Source organism: Hippoglossus hippoglossus, chromosome 19 (assembly GCF_009819705.1).
Source record: "Hippoglossus hippoglossus isolate fHipHip1 chromosome 19, fHipHip1.pri, whole genome shotgun sequence".
Lineage (NCBI taxonomy): Eukaryota > Metazoa > Chordata > Actinopteri > Pleuronectiformes > Pleuronectidae > Hippoglossus > Hippoglossus hippoglossus.
This window is the reverse complement of record NC_047169.1, coordinates 17,335,597-17,354,393: the sequence shown is the minus strand read 5'-3', so window position 1 is coordinate 17,354,393 and position 18,797 is coordinate 17,335,597. Positions and strand designations below refer to the sequence as shown.

The 18,797-nt window shown below is 42.1% G+C and overlaps 1 protein-coding gene across 1 annotated transcript in view; it reads right to left on the bottom strand.

The window, feature by feature from the left end:
• The window catches only part of LOC117753425 (myosin-IIIa), a 41,947-nt gene that overhangs the window by 14,643 nt on the left and 8,507 nt on the right, over nt 1–18,797 (bottom strand). The window contains exons 5-13 of the mRNA XM_034571502.1: nt 12,666–12,775; nt 12,435–12,509; nt 10,682–10,775; nt 10,454–10,557; nt 10,275–10,338; nt 7,391–7,504; nt 7,099–7,260; nt 6,907–7,020; nt 6,755–6,813 (exon numbers count right to left, since the gene is read on the bottom strand). Of these exons, the coding sequence (XP_034427393.1) occupies nt 6,755–6,813; nt 6,907–7,020; nt 7,099–7,260; nt 7,391–7,504; nt 10,275–10,338; nt 10,454–10,557; nt 10,682–10,775; nt 12,435–12,509; nt 12,666–12,775 (896 nt within the window). The remainder of the gene's footprint in view (nt 1–6,754; nt 6,814–6,906; nt 7,021–7,098; nt 7,261–7,390; nt 7,505–10,274; nt 10,339–10,453; nt 10,558–10,681; nt 10,776–12,434; nt 12,510–12,665; nt 12,776–18,797) is intronic.

Below are 18,797 nucleotides of genomic sequence, written 5' to 3'. Positions count from 1 at the left end.
CTGTGAAAGACTGAGATGTTATTTCCAGTATGGAGTATGTAGCAGTTGACATACTTGTTAGCACATTTAGCAACACTTCCTGTGGCCACTAGGTTGAGCATAAGAACATGCAATGAAATACATGTCATGTCGTCATGGCCAGGGGCCTCATTTATAACCTGAAACGTGCACACGCCACTTCTGACGCAAACCTTGGGATTTATAAAAACAAACTTGACGGGAAAATGTGCGCATTTCCACACAAACTCTGACCCATGCGTACGAACATTTTGGAGAGGGGAAATTGATGATGCAGACATGAGGAGGTGAATTGAAGCCAGATTATCGATCCACTTCATCATTTACATTAAAACCAACAGAGTTCTTTGTGCTCGTGTGACATATCTGTTCCATAAGAACCTTTAATTGAAAAAGACTAACAGCTAATTACGTTCAGATTCCATTAAACAGCAGAGTGATTAATAGTTTTTAATAATATCTTCTAACACTGTGAGTGTATCATTAAGGACAAGTGTGTGTAAAATCGCTGCACTGAACGTGACTATGCCATCAGGAGATCACTCACAAAAATATATAAAAACCATTCACTTTCACAGTAATCGGTCTCATTGCTTTAAATAAATAAATACTGCGGTGACACGCGTGCGTAATGCTACTTGATGGACGTAGGCGAATGGAAGGATGAGGAGGAAAAGAGTGTTCAGCGATCACAAAGATTTTTTAGCCCATGATGATGACTACTCAGCTGATTTAGATTCTATAGATCTGTGATCTTGGATCTTTGTGCTGAACTGAGTCCAGTATTACACAGATCGACCCGACGGAACAGAACCATCTTAGTGCAAACACAAACATATATAAATAATTCTGTTATATTTTATAACTTGGGGACATCACAGTTGTCTCTGAATTTACTAATAAAATAAAAATATGTACAGGCGATATAACAAGTTCCCCCACATTCCGACAGTGTGAAGTGAAATTTGTTTTGCCTCCAACTTTGAATAAGATTTTTTTTATTTCAGGCACTGTCTTCACTCTCACTCACAGTATTATCAGCAGTGTATCATTGTATTTTCTTTATTAATGATATCACTGCTGTGCCATGAAATCGCTCTTCACCTCCACCTTACTAACAAACACCTCAATGTCAATGGCATAGACCATTTATGGTTGAAGCTGGGCGTGTGAAGGGCGGGAAGTGAGGCGATCCAAGAACCAACATTTCCAGGTGGACTGTGATTTATAAAGTGAACATTGCGTTCACATGTGCATGCGCACGGCTTTATAAATCTGGTTTTTTTCCGCGCACGCCATTTTTGGCTTTTGTACGCATGTACACTTTTAGTATGAATTCCACAAAATGTTTTATAAATGAGGCCCCTGGACTCTAGTCAAATGTGAAGTTTGGTGGCAGACTGGACAATGTGTATTTGAGTTACATAACTTCTTGACAATAGAACACTGGACTGTCTTTATGCAAAAGCCAAGGATTTATACAGCTCCTCCCCCCACTGGGCCGCTCTCATCACAACCTTCTTCGTCTGCTCCCTGCCTACATCCCTATGGTGAATAAATAACCCCAACCAAGAGGTATGTGAGGAAATGGTCTAAGGACACCAGCATGGCACTGAGGGACTGTTTTGAGACCATAGACTGGTAAGTTCTGTGTGGGACACACAGGGAGGACATTGACAGTTTAACCCACTGCATAACTGATTACATAAACTTCTGTGTGGAGAACACTGTACCTACCCAGATGGTGCAGTGCTTCCCAAACAACAAACCCTGGGTGACCCCTGCACTAAAGGCCCTGCTGAATGAGCAGAGGCATTGTTTTTAGAGCAGGGGATAAAGAGGAACTGAAGAGGGTACAGAGGGAGCTAAGGAAGGAGATAAGGAAGGGAAAGGATGGCCACAGGAGGAAGTTGGAGGAATGCCTCCATCAGAAGAACACAAGAGAGGTGTGGAGAGGCCTGAGAACCATATCCGGCCACCGCAAGGTCAGTGGGACGAACCCAGAATCTGGAAACAAGGAGTGGGCAAATGAGCTGAATTAGTTTTTCAACAGTTTTAATTCTGTACCCGCTCCCTTCCCCAACTACCAGAGCCCAGACCTGCCGATGCAGCCACCACGCCCTCCCTCCTCCTCTTCCAGGGCAGTAGGGACATGATCAGCTGCAGTGGACTGCCACCTGGCTGCATAGACCATCGACTACCTCACCAACAGATCACAGTATGTGAGGCTTTGTGACTGTGTGTCTGATGTGGTTGTTTACAGCACAGGGACCCCACAGGGAACAGCGCTCTCTCCTTTCCTGTTCACCATATACACATCAGACTTCAGACACAACACAGAGAGCTGTCATATCCAGACGTTCTCTGATGACACAGCCATCATTTGTCGTGTATCAGATGGCAACGAACTGGAGTATATGGGGGTCATCCCTGACTTTCTCCACTGGTGTATACTGAATCACCTTTACATCAACGCCACCAAGACAAAGGAGATGGTGATAGACTTCCGCAGGAAGTCACCCCAGACCACACAGGTGAACGTCCAGGATGTGGTCATTGACATAGTGGGGGACTACAGATACCTGGCTGTTCACCTCAACAACAAACTCGACTGGTCCACCAATACAGATGTCCTGTACAAGAGGGGCCAGAGTCATCGCCATCTGCTGAGGAGACTGAGGTCCTTCTGAGTGTGCAGAACACTATTAAGGACTTTTTATGACACTGTGGTGGCTTGTGCACTGTTCTATGCCATTGTCTGCTGGGGATGAGGATGCACTGAGAGGGACAGAAAAAGACGAAATAAACTGATTAGGAGAGCCAGCTCTGTCTTGGACTGCCCTCTGGATCCCACTGAGGAGGTGGGTGAGAGAGGATGTTAGCGAAGCTGAATTCCATCATGGATAACACCTTTCATCCCCTGCATGACACCGTAGGGGCCCTTAGCAGTTCTTTTAGAAGCAGACTGCTTCACCCACAGTGCAAGAAGACTTTCGCAGGTCCTTCATTCCCACTGCTGTCAGACTCTACAAAACCATCTGGAGGGAAAAATATTATACTGCACTGGTCATCTCAGTCTACTTATACTATTTGCACTATTTTTAACAGAAAATAACTTTTTATCTAGGTTCTTCCAATGTACAAAATTGTTTTTTCTTATGAACAGTTTTTTTACTTGCTTGAACAATCATCCCGTGCCACTGCAGTTTACTTATAATATTTCATACAAACCACTACATTGAAAAGTTCTATATTATACATACATATAATACATTTATTAAATTTTTTTTTAATTATTTCTCTATTGCCTTTCTTTTATATTATTATTCTCTTGTCTACCTTATTCTGACTTGCCTGCTGCTGTAACGACAGAATTTCCCTGGGATGTGGATCAATAAAGTTTTATCTTGTCTCATTTTATCCAACTGGCCTCACCAGCCACAAAGACAGCTGATGAAACAGTTGGTTTGCACAACCCCAGAATTTGTGCACCAACAGTCAGAAACCATCTCAGAGAAGCTCACCTGAGTGCTCGTCTGCCTCACCAGGGTCTGGACCTGACTGCAGTACGTTTTCTTAACCGACTTGAACAGAGGAATCCTGGTTTACACTATGGGAGATGGCATACAGCAAACGGTTTGCTGATGTCAATAATGTCAACAGAGTGGCCCATAGTGGTGTTGGGGTTATGGTATGTGCAGGCATTAGCTACAGACAAGAACACTCTTGAGTTTTAATGACAACTGAAATCAGCCACAGGTTCTCTTTCATGTTTGGAAGAGGAGGGTGAGGTGAGGGGTAGTTAGCTGCAACATGTACCTTCACCACTAGATGTCACTAAATTCTACACACTGAACCTTTAATTATGTTTGACCTCTTTGTGATGAGCCATTTTGGGGTTTTTAACAGGTAGTTAGTGGCAGTGGCTCTAATCTAAATTTCACCCCTCATAAATCACAGCTTTCCTATTATGGCTACTGTAGCTATTTTTGTTCAGACTTCGTCAGGGATTTTTGAATAGTTTAAAAAAAAATAGCAATCATTGAAACGCCACTTTAATAAAAAAGTGTGTTTTGTCAGCTACTTTGCCGATTCCAAGGAACAGTGTTGATCATTCTGTGGTTTTCTCTACAATTTAACCTAAAGCAGCAAAACGAGCTGTTGTTGCAAATGGAAAGGGATAAATTGACTATGAAAAATAAATGGCTAAGAGTGGTTTTGGAAAAGAAAAAACTATTGTTAAAGCAGTAAAGATTAGACCTAATTAGGTCAGGTAATGCTGATCCTGAGTGTTCAGGTGAGTTGGTTTCACAAAGTCAAAAAATGTTTAATGTGATAGGTAACTTGCGTCTTGTACCAAAATTTGTTGACTGATCCAGACACATTTTCTCCCTTATTGAACGTGTCACTGATGTTATTGGTTGGCCATGTAGTTATGTTGCAGTCCGTATTGACAGGAAAGGCACAAGAAGCTTACTCAGCTCATAGTGCAAGTGACAGCCAGAAATATTCAACTGTTGACTGTTGAAGATGCAGGTTTAAAAGCTTATGAATTTGAACCTGAGGCGGTAGCTAGGGGTTTGTAGACTTAACTTAACATTTCAAAAGGAGGTGTTCTGCTTTGGAGGTAACTAGTTTTAAGGATCTAACCCTAACCCAGTTTAAAGATTGCCTTCCACCTGAGGTTGCCACTCATATTGCTGAACATGGAGTAAAAGCTGTCTCTGAAGCTGCCACTCTGGCAGATGTATATGTGCTAGCACATCATGGTATATTTGGGAAAAGAGGGTTTCAGATAATACTGCTGCCAAAGCTCTTGGTCACTGCACTAACTATTCTTGGTCTTTATCTTCAAGGCCAAATCGTGGTCCATCAACATTGGAAAGTGTCCAGTTTTGAAAAGCAAGGTAAATTTCATCACGGCAACTCATATGTGACTCAGTAGTGCAGTGCTCTTCCTGTTCCTCCCAGCACAAAGAAGCAGATACCAGTCCTGCTACTTGATTGATTCCCATCTATGGCCCAGTGCATCTTTCCTTGTGTAAAAGCTAGTCTATCCCCTCCATGCTCTTGAGACTGTGCTGGGAGACACAGCAAACCTTCTTGCGACCGCACATATGGATATGCCATCCTGGAGGAGCTGGACTACCTGTGCAACTGATTGGGCTGCAGGTAAATGGTCCGTATTTCTATATCTTTTCTAGTTTACTCAAAGCACTTTACAGTACAGTTTTTTGCCATTCACCCATTCACACACAAATTCATACAGTGCATCTATGGGCAGCACTTTTTTCTATGAGGGGCAGTTTGGGGTTCAGGTTGGAGGATGACCGCTCTACCCCTCTCAGCCACAACCGCCTCATGCTACCAGTAGTGACAAGGACGCTAGCAGAAGACAAAACTAGAAAAGAATCAGTCAGGAAGGATAAGTTGTCCCTTTCATTTGCACCAAAGAAATTGAAATTGATTCACAATCACTTGTGCTTCCTAAATGGACAGATTGATATCCCTGAAGTTTAACTGACTTGGTGTTATACTGTGACGACTAAGTGTCCCATTCATTTCTTTGAGCAGTGTATGATATTGCAGTTAATATTAAGACTTGTCATACATTCCACGTTACAGGTAAGCCAAAACAGTCTCTCAAAATGCTGCAACTTTGTCCAATCCTTGTGGTTTACCCATTTGAGCATCTAATTATTCACTGTGTGGGCCCGATTGACGGTGATGTGCCAGGTTACATGTTATCCGGCTGCCTTTCCATTGCATACTATCAGAGCTAAGTCTGTGTTTAAGGCTTTCACTTAGTTTATTTTTATATTTGGTATAGCATATTCAGACTGACCAAGGTTCAAATTTATCATCACATTTGTTTACTCAAATTCTGCAATTAAATTATCTGGCATAACAAAGCATGGGCTTATCATGCACAGTCAGTGTGCTTTGGAATGTTTCGACCAGTCCAGTAGGTCTTTATTGTAGGCACTAGATCTGCACGATATTAGGAAAACATGCGATATGCGATAACGTTTTTAATATCGCGATGCCGATATGACTTGCTATAAATAAACACAAACAGTCCCTGGCTATGGACTCAGAAACCACAGACAGCTCCACAGCCGGGAGAAGGCGCATAGCCCGTCAGCAGGGTCACCAAGTCCAGGGCAGACACCAGGGAGCCATGCACAGCTCCACTAAGTCCATCTACAGTGTTACTTTAGGTCTTTCCACACATGTTTGGACATAACACATAATATAGATGGCCAGCAGGAATGGCAACAAGCATACTATGTGAAGATGCAAAAACAAAGGGTTGGTCCCAAGACAGCAACATGTCTTGTAACAATAATCAACACAACCACCAGAGTACCATCACTTGTGTTAAACAGAACCATTTGAGGTGGTTTGAGCATCTAATTTGAGTGCCTCCTGAATTCCTCCTTGTGGAAGTGGTCCAGGCACATCCACCTGGAAGGAGACAATAAGGCAACCCCACACCTGAGTGATTACCTATACTATATAATTTAAACTAGGTAGGCCTTGGAATAATCCAGGAAAATCTGCAGGACATGGATCGGGAGAAGGACATGGGATACCATCCTTGGCCTTTTGCCACTGCAAGGTCCAGAATAAATGTGAGGAAATTGATGGATGAATGGATAGAAGCCAAGAACAAGTGTGTGCTAATTGTGGTTACCTCCAGTCTGCATCACCATTAGAGGAACTGTATACTTACCGGGATTCTATGGCACGTTCCACAGACAGGGGGCAGTAGATCTTTTCATAGGTTGTCTCCTGTAGATGACAGTACTGATCAGTGTGCACATTTACAGATACATGAACAATTAAGCCAGAAAAAGCATGACTGGTGCATGAGGTGCTACTGACTGTGACTCTGTGAGTGATGATGGTCTGCAGGGCTTCTGAGGAAATCTGCAACAAGGAGCCAACTCTTCTGGTCTCAGCATCGCTGAAGATGTGGGACACCTCAAAGGACTCATGCTGAAACAACACCTTTAATGTATGAAACCACACCAAATTTGATTTGACTAACACTAACACACACATACACACACACACCTCATATGAGCTGAAGCAGATGTTGCCTAGCTGCAGAATTGAGGACAGAATGGCCCAAATTGTGGAGACCTGGTTAGCATGGAGTCCAATGGTCTCAAAGCAATGAACCAAAAGTTGGAAGTCCTGTTTGTCCTGCTTCCCATTCAACTTACAGGCACCACCCTAGTGGAGAACAGATTAAAAATGTATATATATATATATATATGTGTTACACATTTAATGAGTGAAAAGGAACCAAGACCACGCAAGAGAAAAGCCATAGATGATCATTCAGTGTTAATGTGTGCTGTACTTGATTTAGGTAGTAATAGGTCTCAGGTCCCTGTAGGTAGAGCTCCTGTTTGTCCCAGTCGTTCATCCCTGCTAGGATCTCGTAAAACACATGGTAGTTCCTCTCCTCATTGGCCTTTAAGGGAAATGAGACCAAAACTAGACGTTGACATAAATGGAGTTTATGAACTGAAATGATGAATACAAAAATAAAACGTACAAGTAAATAATAACAATTAACAGAACATCCAAGCTTTTAATAGTCACAGATGTACTATTGAAAACAACATGTGAGCATGCTTACGATAACAATGTTAAAGTTTAATGTTTAACAGGTAATATTGCCATCTTAGTTTAGCGGGTTGAAGCTAAAGCATTTACCTTTCTTAAATTTAAATTCACTTGATCTCCATTTTTACTTGGATCTGTATCAATTTGAACATACTCGTAAATATCAGTCCCATCATTTTTTTCATCATGATTCATGAATCAGTTTTCAAAGAAATCAATGAAAATTTCAGAACCCTGATCCAGATCTGCACCAAAATTTAAAGGTTCTTCTCTGATCCATACAAGTTTTGTTGTAATCCTTGCCATAGTTGATGCATAATCCTGCTAACTAACAAACAAAAATAAATGCAGATGAAAACATAACCTCATTGGCAGAGGTAGAAGGGGTGCTCTGAGAGTGCATAGCTCCGCCAAGCCTAATGCCTAATCCTGCCATCTTAAAGCAGCATTTCCTATTTCCTAGTAATTAAGACTGTGGGTGGCCAATGATATTCAAATTTGTCTTGCCACATTTTCACTGTACTTCCTTGGGCCGTGTCCTACCCCTGAATAAAATTTCAAGGAATTCCATCAGTAGTATTTGTGCCTGTGCTCGTGTTTGTTTAAATATGATTTGATTGGACTCTGTGATTGTGACACTGTAAGGCCGCTCAGCTGCTGCCTTTTAAACCTGAGGATCAATCAGCTAACAGCTCTCACCTGTGCAGATTGATCATCTGGTACAGGGAAAGGCGCTCTCCCAGCCACCTCATATCCACAGTGAACAATAGATGGGCTTACATGTGTACACAAAGTCTGACCACATGTCGTCTTTGTCCTGAAGACAAAGGACAGCTTCCAAAACTCAGTCTCCCAGGATCCTTTATCTCGTCACACCTAGGTGAGAAACTTGCCCTAAAAAAACAGTTCTGGTGCCAGCATCTCACACATGCATCTCCCACAGTGAGCTCTGCCCCATGGTCGAAGCACCCCATGTGGCCTTTTGTCTTCATAGTGGCCATAGCTGCCATTTTGAACCACACACACATTCATGAGACTGAATCAGTAAATTGGCTATCTTTTCCAATTAAAGTTATTATTTAAGATAAATATTTTAGTATTAATCTTAAATATTTTCTGATAGCTAATTTATTGGATGCCCAAAGGCACACATTTAATGGTGCCACATGGGAGGCAGAGTACCCCAACAGTACCACAATGCGGTTCAGCAATGCACAATGGCACCCCAGTCAAAGTGAGTGAGCAGCATTTTGATCTTGCAGCCCTTAACACAATGTAGGCACCAAAGCCAATGTGATGTTTTTTCCAATCTGTTTTTGTAATCCATTTCCATCACCAAAAGCAATTCTGGGGTTGAAAATCCTTTTTTATCACTTTCCTAGTTCGTGTCGTTTATAGTGTGATATTAATTCTGAGCTTCCAAACCATTTTTTAACCAAAAAGCAAATCAATGAGCCAAAGAAGGAACACTTCGGGAGTTTTGGGGGGACTCAAACACTTCAGCCACCCCTCCATCGGTCAGTAAATAGAGTGAATTTTTATTGTTGGATGAACTATCCCTTTAAGGGCTGCAAGATCATTACATACTGTGTGATCACATATATCTTTAACATAAAACCTGATTGCTTATATTCATTGCTGCATAATTATAACCACTGCTGCTTCAGGATCAGGACAGATGTCCATTAAAGGTCCGGTCGTCCTGTGTCAGAGTGTCTGTCGGCGTCTGCTTCCTCCTCGCTCTCCCGCTGACCTGCTCTCACTTTACACTTTAACACCATCACTGATCACAAGGTATTAGGACAAGTACAGGACAAATGTTTACATTGTGTTGTTTGAGTCTCTCTGTATGTGTAAAGATTAACACAGATGAGCAGACAGACACACACACACCTGCATACAGAAGTTCTTCCTGCAGATTAGGATGTTGTTGTTTTTTTTAATATATTTTTGGGGCTTTTTATTGCCTTTAATGGATAGGAAAGCAAGCTTGTGAAGGGGTGACAGAGAGAGAGTGGGGGAGGACAAGCATAAATGGCCACAGGTTGGAATCAAACCCGGGCCTCTGCGGGTTGAGGCCTTGCCTCGTGATAGTGTTTTAAGTTCATTGTTGCAGAAGGAGCGAGGCCCCGTTTATCCAGGAACATAAATATGAAATCAGCAGGTTTTTATAAAGATCAGTTCTACATGTCAGTGATTGCAAAACATCCAAGGAGCAGAATCACTTGTTGACTAGCAGAGTAATGCGCCTCAGTGCAGTGGCGCTGCTAAGGGGAGCCAGGCGGGGCCACCTTGATACAGAAAAGGCTATAATTCGAGTTTGTCCTGATAAGCTTTAGGTGCAGCACGTCGATATTTGAATTGAAAACCTTATTTTGTACATATTAAATTGTAATAACACTAACAGTCTATAAGACTCTGTCTCATGTTTGTCTGACTGATTTTATTAATTGATGAAAAAGTATGTACACTGAAACTACTGATTGGCGGTGGCATACAACAGCAGTGAACCTAGTTGAACCGGATAAAATTTGCTTTTCCAGTGAATGTAAAATTATGGACTCTTCCATGATTCCTATTTTGAACAAACACCACACCACACTTAATATTCTCACCTGAAATATAACCCTGGACTTCTCCAGGAGATATCTGGACAATGAGGTCCCGACAACAACACCACTTTTAACAAAGATAAGACATGGATAGCAAATAAAAAAGCTGAAACCAATTTTGAGATGGGAAGCAACAAAGAAACAATATGTGAGATACAAAGGTTCAAATTAGCTGGACTCACTTGAGAATGTGGATGTGGAGGTACTTGCCAAAGCGGCTGGAGTTGTCGTTGAGGATGGTCTTGGCATTGCCAAAACTCTCAAGAATTGGAAAGACCTTCATGGGCTGGTGAAGGAAGAGAAAATAAGGGAAGTGAATTAGGGATTGGTTTGAAGGACTGTAACATATACATTATGATGTGCAGTGCTGCCAACTCAAGTGTTTTTGTGCATTTTTGACCAATATTTACCTGTCGTAGATTGTTGTTTCTGCCCTGGTACATGGTGCTGAGGTAATGGACTATCAGCTTGGTTGCCTCTGTTTTCCCTGAACCACTCTGGCCACTACAGAAGAACATGAAGAATTTGTTTAACATGTAAGCATGTAAGCCAATTATTACTAAACACAGAACAGCTGGGGCTGATGGGAATGTCATTGGGTTTTCACGTATTGTAACATTGCAAGGTTTATGAAAAGTAAGTCCAGTCAGTACAAAAATAAACCCAGTAGTTGTTGAGACAAATATATTAAAGTTTTGTATTGTGTCACTTCCGGTTTTCGCTGGTGTTAGTGTATCGATCTCTGCTCTTCTTCATTTCTCCTAATTCTGCAATTATCTGATCCACTGAGGCTAACTTCGAGTCACATTTACATATGTATTTTTTTCAAACTTATATCTCTCCATCTCTTTTTACAGTGATTTACACACTATTCCTGTCTTGTGTTAGCTTAGAAACATAGCTTTAGAAGTTAACAATGGCTTCTCTCTCCCCCTCTCACTGCCATGCTCTCTCCTGCTCAGTGTGCTGACTGTTACTCCTCTGCCTCCTTTAGCCATAACAGTATGTGTAACAAATGTAGTTTATTTGCCAGGATGGAGGCGGGGATTAGCCATTTATAATCGCGGCTCTGCACCATGGAAACAAAATCATTGGCTGATAAAGTAAGCCAGTCCCCGGTAGCTGGTACGAGCCAAGCGGTTGTAGCTTCTCTGACTGTCGAAGCATAGTCCTAAACTGAAGCTCCCGGTTCACCACTGTCACTTAGTCTGGACAATTTATTGGAAACGTGAACAAGTACGTTTTCAATGAATTGTCCACACTTAGCGACACACCAGCTGAGAAACCAACTCTGGTTAATTGAAAATTTAATAATATTTCCCTAAAACCCTCTTCTGTCTTACCATTTTTTAAATGACATTTGAATATACGATTATTGACTACTCTGATTCTGGACAGCAATTCTATTGTAGTCTGTGTTTATCAGAAGATACTGGAAACAATTCACAGCCATGTGCCTGTTAATAGTTTTTTTGGGGGGTAGTTTTTCCTTACTCTTGTTTGGGGTTTAGGGCAGAGGATGTTGCACCTTGTTAATCCCTATGAGACAAATTGTAATTTGTGAATATGGCCTATATAAATAAAATATTATTGATTGATCACTTGATTAATTGATTAATTGATAATTAAAATAAGATAACCAACTTTTTATTAGTCCATCTCACAACGTACTGAAAAAGACTTTAAAAAACTTCCCTCACAAATATATAGTTAAATTTCCCTTTTTTTAAAGCCTTAGTAGGAAGTAATGTATTTTTGGCATGATGCTCTGCAGCAGATAATTTATATCTGATGAGTACTTCCAACACCAGTACAGTGGTGTGGGATTGGGTCAGAAATTGTTTACTTAACATTACTTAATGCTACAGTGTTTCAATAGTTTTTGAACAGCAATACTTTTAGCTTTTGGACACAGTATTTTTTTAAGCTCTATGGCTTAGAGGAATAATATATATTAGGATTTGAATACACATACTTGTTCAAGGCCAGTTTTTTGTCCGTTTGCATGATTTGTTGTCAATGAAACACTATATCACAGGCCTACTTCTTTTCATTTTGATTCTGAGAATGTTGTATGGGAGTACACAGGAAAGATTAAACTACTTGGCAAAACTACACATAAATATACTTTAAAACTAATGTAACCGGTGTTCCTGTCAGTACCTTATAATGATGCACTGCTCCTGTGTTGAGGCCTGAGACTGTGTGAAGGTGCCCTCAGCTATGGCATACACATGGCTGAAGCAGAGAACAACAGAAAGGCAAACATAGTTGTGTTTCAAGAGAGAAGATGTGTTTTAAGGAACTGAAATATCTTATGAGACACATGCTGCCAACCATCATTGAAATAAAGAGAAATTAGTATGTTGTGCAGTCTGAGAAGTATTTTCTTACGGTGGGTTTTTCTGCTGCTGATTCCCCTGGTATTGCTGTCTCAGCTCAGCTGTGTAGATGTTAAGAGGCTTGAAGGGGTTAATGGACAGTAGCATGTTTCCAATGTAAGTCTAGGGGAAAAGATGACAGACATTCAATGAATGATTATAATAATAATAATAATAATAATAATAATAGCTTGCATTTATATAGCGCCTTTCAAGGGACCCAAGGACGCAAACAAATCATGTCGTTTTCGAGGAAAATTTCTAAAAACAAATTTGGCAAGCTTTGTAGGTAAATTGTTGCTAAATATTTGCAATGATGATAGTAGTTTAGTTATGGTTGTATCTGACTTGACTTATTTATTTACCAACATAATAACAGCTTTTTGGCTTCAAATATATTTAGCATGAATACATTTTGTCATCTCTCTTGCTAGTTCTTTTTGTGGAGATTTAAATTGCATTTCATCATCCTAATTGTATCTTTTGCTGCTCCATTTTAGTCTAATCCAGGACTCACATATATGTGTTGGAGGCTTCATCTTAAAGTCATTCACTTTGAATGGGGTGATGTACTGCGTTGTGGCTGAATAGCATCATGTTGCTTGCGCTTGCATGTAGCAGCGTAGGCACTAGCCAATCAAAAGGTGTTTAGAAAATACCCAAAGCACAGGCGCTAGCCAATCAAATCACATTAATGTGAAAGAGGCTGCTAGTGTGTGTCATTATGGATTTTATTTCATGTATGTGAATTTAGTATTGCATTGATAGAGTAGCTACCATGGCACATTAGGATGTCTGTGTCACGAGCATGAAACTGTGTTGTTAATTGTTGACGTTATGATTGGGCCAGCACCATGCATTGGCATTAGAGTAACCTCCATCCTCCGGAAGAATACCATGTTGGCTGAATGCCAAATGCTGGCTGGCTGAATACCATGAAAAATAAATAAAATATAAAGATAAAGTGTATACAGAGTAATGCAGAATATTCTAATGGAAATGAGAATAAAATATGCTTAAAATAAGCAATTTTCATGAGAGAAACTAATAAAAAAAAAACAGCAAGTAGAAAAAATAAAAGGATTAATATGGGATATTGCACATCATATTGAATATTGCGCATGATATTAAAATAATAAGATGATGGTAATTATTGCATACCATCACAATGTGTTTTAATGTTTCCACGTATATATGTCTACACGTCTGTCTACTTCGAGGTACACGTATAGTCGCCAGGTTCTGCTAGACATCAGTAGAGACTGTGAAAAAAACTCAGCACCACCTACAGCTCATCAGAAACTTCGCAGCCTTGGTCTGTTTTGCTGAATGCCAACATCACCGGATCCGACTGCTGTCCCTGACTGGGTAAAGAGACGCCGCAAGCGGTGTGAGAGAAAGCGCGGAAATGTACAGGCTACGCTAGCAGCAAACCTGAACCGACCGGCAATTCCATCTGCTCACCAATGTTCACTCCAATAACAACAAGATGGATCACAAACAACTCCTGAGAGCTGAATACCCAGCGCAACATAATGGACTGCTGTGTTGTAATTTTAACGGACACATGACCAAATCATCATGATCACTACCGCTACTGGTCACACCTGTCAGCAACCATCTCAGCTGCAGTCCTCCCCATTCAGACAATTATTACAGACAGGCTTGCAATAAAACTGGCCTCAAAGTACACACCCTCGAATCCTACCTCTCCGACCCCCACCAATTCATCAGCATCAATAAATCCAACTCCAACACGGCCCCAGTCTCCCAAGGTGTCCCCCAAGGTTCTGTACTTGGTCCCCTCCTCTTTATTCTCTACATGCTCACCCTCGGTAACATCATACGCCATCATACGCCACCATGGCCTCCATTCCAACTGCTATGCTGACGACAAACAACTCTACATCTCCACCAAATCAATCACTCCCGCCACTCACTCCACTCTCACAAACTGCCTTACAGATATAAAGACTTGGATGCAAAATAACTTTCTCAAACTCAACAGCGACAAATCTGAAATCCTCAACATCAGCCCCAAATCAATCACCACCTCCTGCCACAATTTCTCCCTCTCTATCGACGGCTCCACTGTTCCCGCATCCATACACTTCTGTAACCTCGGTTTCATCTTCGACCAAACCCTCTCCTTTGAACACCACATCAACCACATTACAAAAACATACTTCTCCCACCTAAAAAACATTTCCCATATACGACCCTCCCTCTCCTCTTCAGACGATGAAACACTCATCCACGCCTTCATCACCTCCCAACTCAACTATTGCAATAGCATCCTTTATGGTACATCCACCAAAATCATCAAAATTTGGCTCGCCATTCAACAAAGAATACAGTTTAAAATTCTCCTCATCACATACAAAACCCTCCACAACCTCGCCCCCTCTTACCTCTCTGACCTCCCACACCGACACAATCCCACCCGCAACCTCAGATCCACCAACACCAACCTCCTCACCCCTCTCACCCTGTCCAAGCACCGAACCTGGGGGGACAGGGCCTTCTACATCGCTGCCCCCTCCCTCTTGAACTCTCTCCCCCAACGCCTCAGACATTCTCCTTCCCTCACCTCCTTCAAAAATGGACTCAAAACTCACCTTTTTGATATCTGCTTTTAATCTGTGATTTATTTATGTATTATAATTGTTTTTAATATAAAATGTCTTTTAATAGCTATAATGTTACCTTATTGTTATTGTTTTTATTGCGACTGTGTTTACCATGTTATGTGTCTTTGATTACCTTTTAAAAGCGCTAAATAAATAAAATGTATTATTATTATTAAATTACAACATCATAGACTCTGCCACGCCGCTGGATCAGCTAACATGCTACAGGGTAGACAGAGCCTCGGACACCGGTGGCAGTGTGTGCGTTTACATAAGCGATGCTTGTTTTTTGAAACGAGCATCCCCCCTCCCCCACCTCGGCTGATCACATCACCATTATGCTGAAACATACAGCATACAGGCCACAGGGGAAAGGAGATACAGGTGTGGCCGGAAGGTGCCACTTCTGCACTTCAGGACCGCTTTGACACCACGGACTGGGACATCTTCAAGCAAGCACACACAACCAATTTACCGACCTACAGGAGTACACAGAGACTGACAGCTTACATCTCCAAATGCATCGAGGATGTGACTGTCACCAAAACCATCACTTCACAGTCTAAAATAGAAGCCATGGCTGATAGGAGAGGTTCACAGACTGCTGAAGACTGCCTTTAGAGCCGGTGACGGAGCAGAACTGAGAACAGCCACGGCCAACCTGTCCCGTGGCATCAAGAAAGCCAAGCGTCAGTACAGCAAGAAAATGACCTGGCAATTCAAGGACAGCAGAGACACACAGAGCCTCTGGTAGGGGATTCAGACCCTCACAGATTACAAACCTTCACCTCAAGTCTGTGACAACAAGATCTTTCTGCTGAACCAACTAAACAGCTTCTTTGCACGCTTTGATGCACTGAACAACACCACTGCACAGAAGTCACCAGCTCCCCCTTACGACCATGTTTTGTGTTTCTCTTCAGCCAATGTGAAGAAAACACTCTCTCAAAGATCAACGCTCACGAGGTGGTGGGTCCGGACAACTTCCCTGGTTGGGTGCTGAAAGACTGTGCAGAAGAACTGAAAGATGTCCCCACAGACATTTTCAACACCTCCTTGAGTCAGGCTGTTGTCCCCAGATGCTTCAAAACCACCACCATTATACCTGTGCCAAAGAAGTCATCTCCATCCAGCTTTAATGACTACCGCCCTGTTGCACTGACTCCCACCATCATGAAGTGCTTTGAGAGGCTGGTCATGCATTACATCAAATCCCCCACCCTGGACCTGCTTCATTTTGCATATCGGGCAAAAGAGGTCTACTGATGATGCAATCTCTTCTGCCCTCCACGTGACCCTCACCCACAGCATTTCTGTTGACCGAATCCATTGTTTAAAAAAAGGGTTTTTATTGTGAAATATTTGCAGGAGCGGAAGATGCACAGCTTCATACTGTATAGTACTTGTATATAGAGTATACAGGAGTACTTTTATACAAGGAAATAATCATATTTATGGCCATATTCAAGGCAAAGCCTATGTAAAAACATTGTGCTGCAGTAGCAGCTCCTCTGCAGAACATATCGTTGAACTGAGAAGCTAAATATTTAGCATTGAACAGATGCTGTATATATTAATTGATATTAATGTGAATATTGTTCATTGAATAGATAAAGATGCATAACTGCCTTTTATTGTGTATATTTATGCTCGTACATTGAGCCTTTAACAGAAATTGTAAAAATTATAAATATGACCCTCCTAAGTGGGTTTTTTGGAAAATATCAGGGTGGTAGATCGGCTTACGTTTAGAAGTAAAAAGTGATCTTGGGTTCGAAAAAGTTGGTGACCACTGCACTACGGCGTAGAAAATGAGGCTCCTGAGACGGTCGGTTCTGACCTTTCGAGTCTGTGTTTCCACACAAGTGCAGCTCATTGTCTATGCGAACGCCCAGGTACTTGTATTCCTAAACGACATCCACCACTGATCCCTTGATGGTGACTGGGTTCAGACTAGTCCTTCGCTTCCTAAAGTCCACAATGCTGCTGTATATAGCCTTATGTCCCATGCTGATACAGGCCACAATGGCAGAGTTGTCAAAAATGTCTGCAGGGGACAGGACAGTGAGCAGTATCTGAAGTCTGAGGAGTAGAGAGTGAACAGGAAGGGAAACAGGGCCGTCCCCGGAGGTGCCCCCATCCGTGACCTGATGTTCTGCAGCCTCACAGCCAATCAGTGAGGTAGCTAGTAATCCAGACCAGTAGTGAAGCATCCACCTACACGCCGAGTAGCTTGTAGCTGAGAAGAGCAGGCTGGAAAAGCCACTCAAAAGCACTGGAAAAGCCACTCCAATATTGGGCTGGTTGGCGAAGTGCAGAGGGTCCAGTGATGGCTTGAGTACTGTGCGGAGGTGCTTTAGGACCAGTCTCTCCAGTGACTTCATGAAGTGAGGTCAGAGCAACTGGTCTGGAGTCACTAAGCATGGTGGGGTGTTTTCTCTTGGACACAGGAACCAGACATGATGTTTTCCACAGGGCAGGGTGTCATGGTTTTGTCTTCTGAGTGTCTAAAGAGTTCTGCCTCTTTATGAAGAGTGTTTTCAGTTTAATTATTACCTCCTTGTGTTTCATGTTTATCCCTGTGTTTATGTTTGTTTATGAGTTGTTTCTGTGTCTCATGTTTTCCCACTCCCTGTGTTCTGTTTCCTGTTTTATTTTGTAGTTTCTGCTCCTAGTGTGTTTTCTTTCTTCACTTCCTGTCTTTGTGATTGTCTGCACCAGTCCTCATGTGTTCCACCTGTGTTCAATTGCCCCTGCCTTCCCTGTGTGTATATAAGTCTCTGTGCTTCCCCTTGTCGGTTCGTTTTCCCCGGTGTGCTCTTTGTTTTTCAGTTTGGACTTTTTGAGATTTCTCTGCTTGTAGTTTTCTCCTGTTAAGTAATTTTTTCCCATTAAAAGGCCATTTTTAAAAAAAACTCTGCTTTTGCATCTTGGGTCCACCTGCTCAACCAAAACCCTGACACAGGGATAACCATCGTGCTCAGGTTCAGGTTGAATATGTGCTGTCACAGTTGAAAAGCGCATTCTTTGAGCAGTCTGGGGCTGAGGACGTCAGGACATGAAGCCTTGCCAGGGCAGAGACGACTGAACTCTCTTCTTACCTCCTCCGCCGCGATGGTTATTGGAGAGACAGAAGCACTGGTTGGGAGTCCCAATGGGGAAGGGAGGGCATAGGGCTGAGGTGAATGGCAAGGAGCCAAGAGAGTCATCGCTGAAAGACGTAGGGGGAGAGATGTTGAGGTAAATGATGATGAGAGGAACTCAGTGAAGGTGGATCTAGCTGAGGATGGTGTCGAGGGTTGACCAATGGCATTCAATAAAAAATACGTAAATCAATAACAGTTTGCCCCAGTGTCTGGGGCGCAGAGAGCTGCGTCCCGTGGAAAATCTGCAACAACCAATTAAAGAGCAGCCTCAGGTCCTGTGGTTGGCAAAAGTTTAAGTTTAACTAAGTGAAAGAAATTTTCATTCACTCATTTGGCCGGCGCCCCACAACAGGAAGTATATGTTGTGGC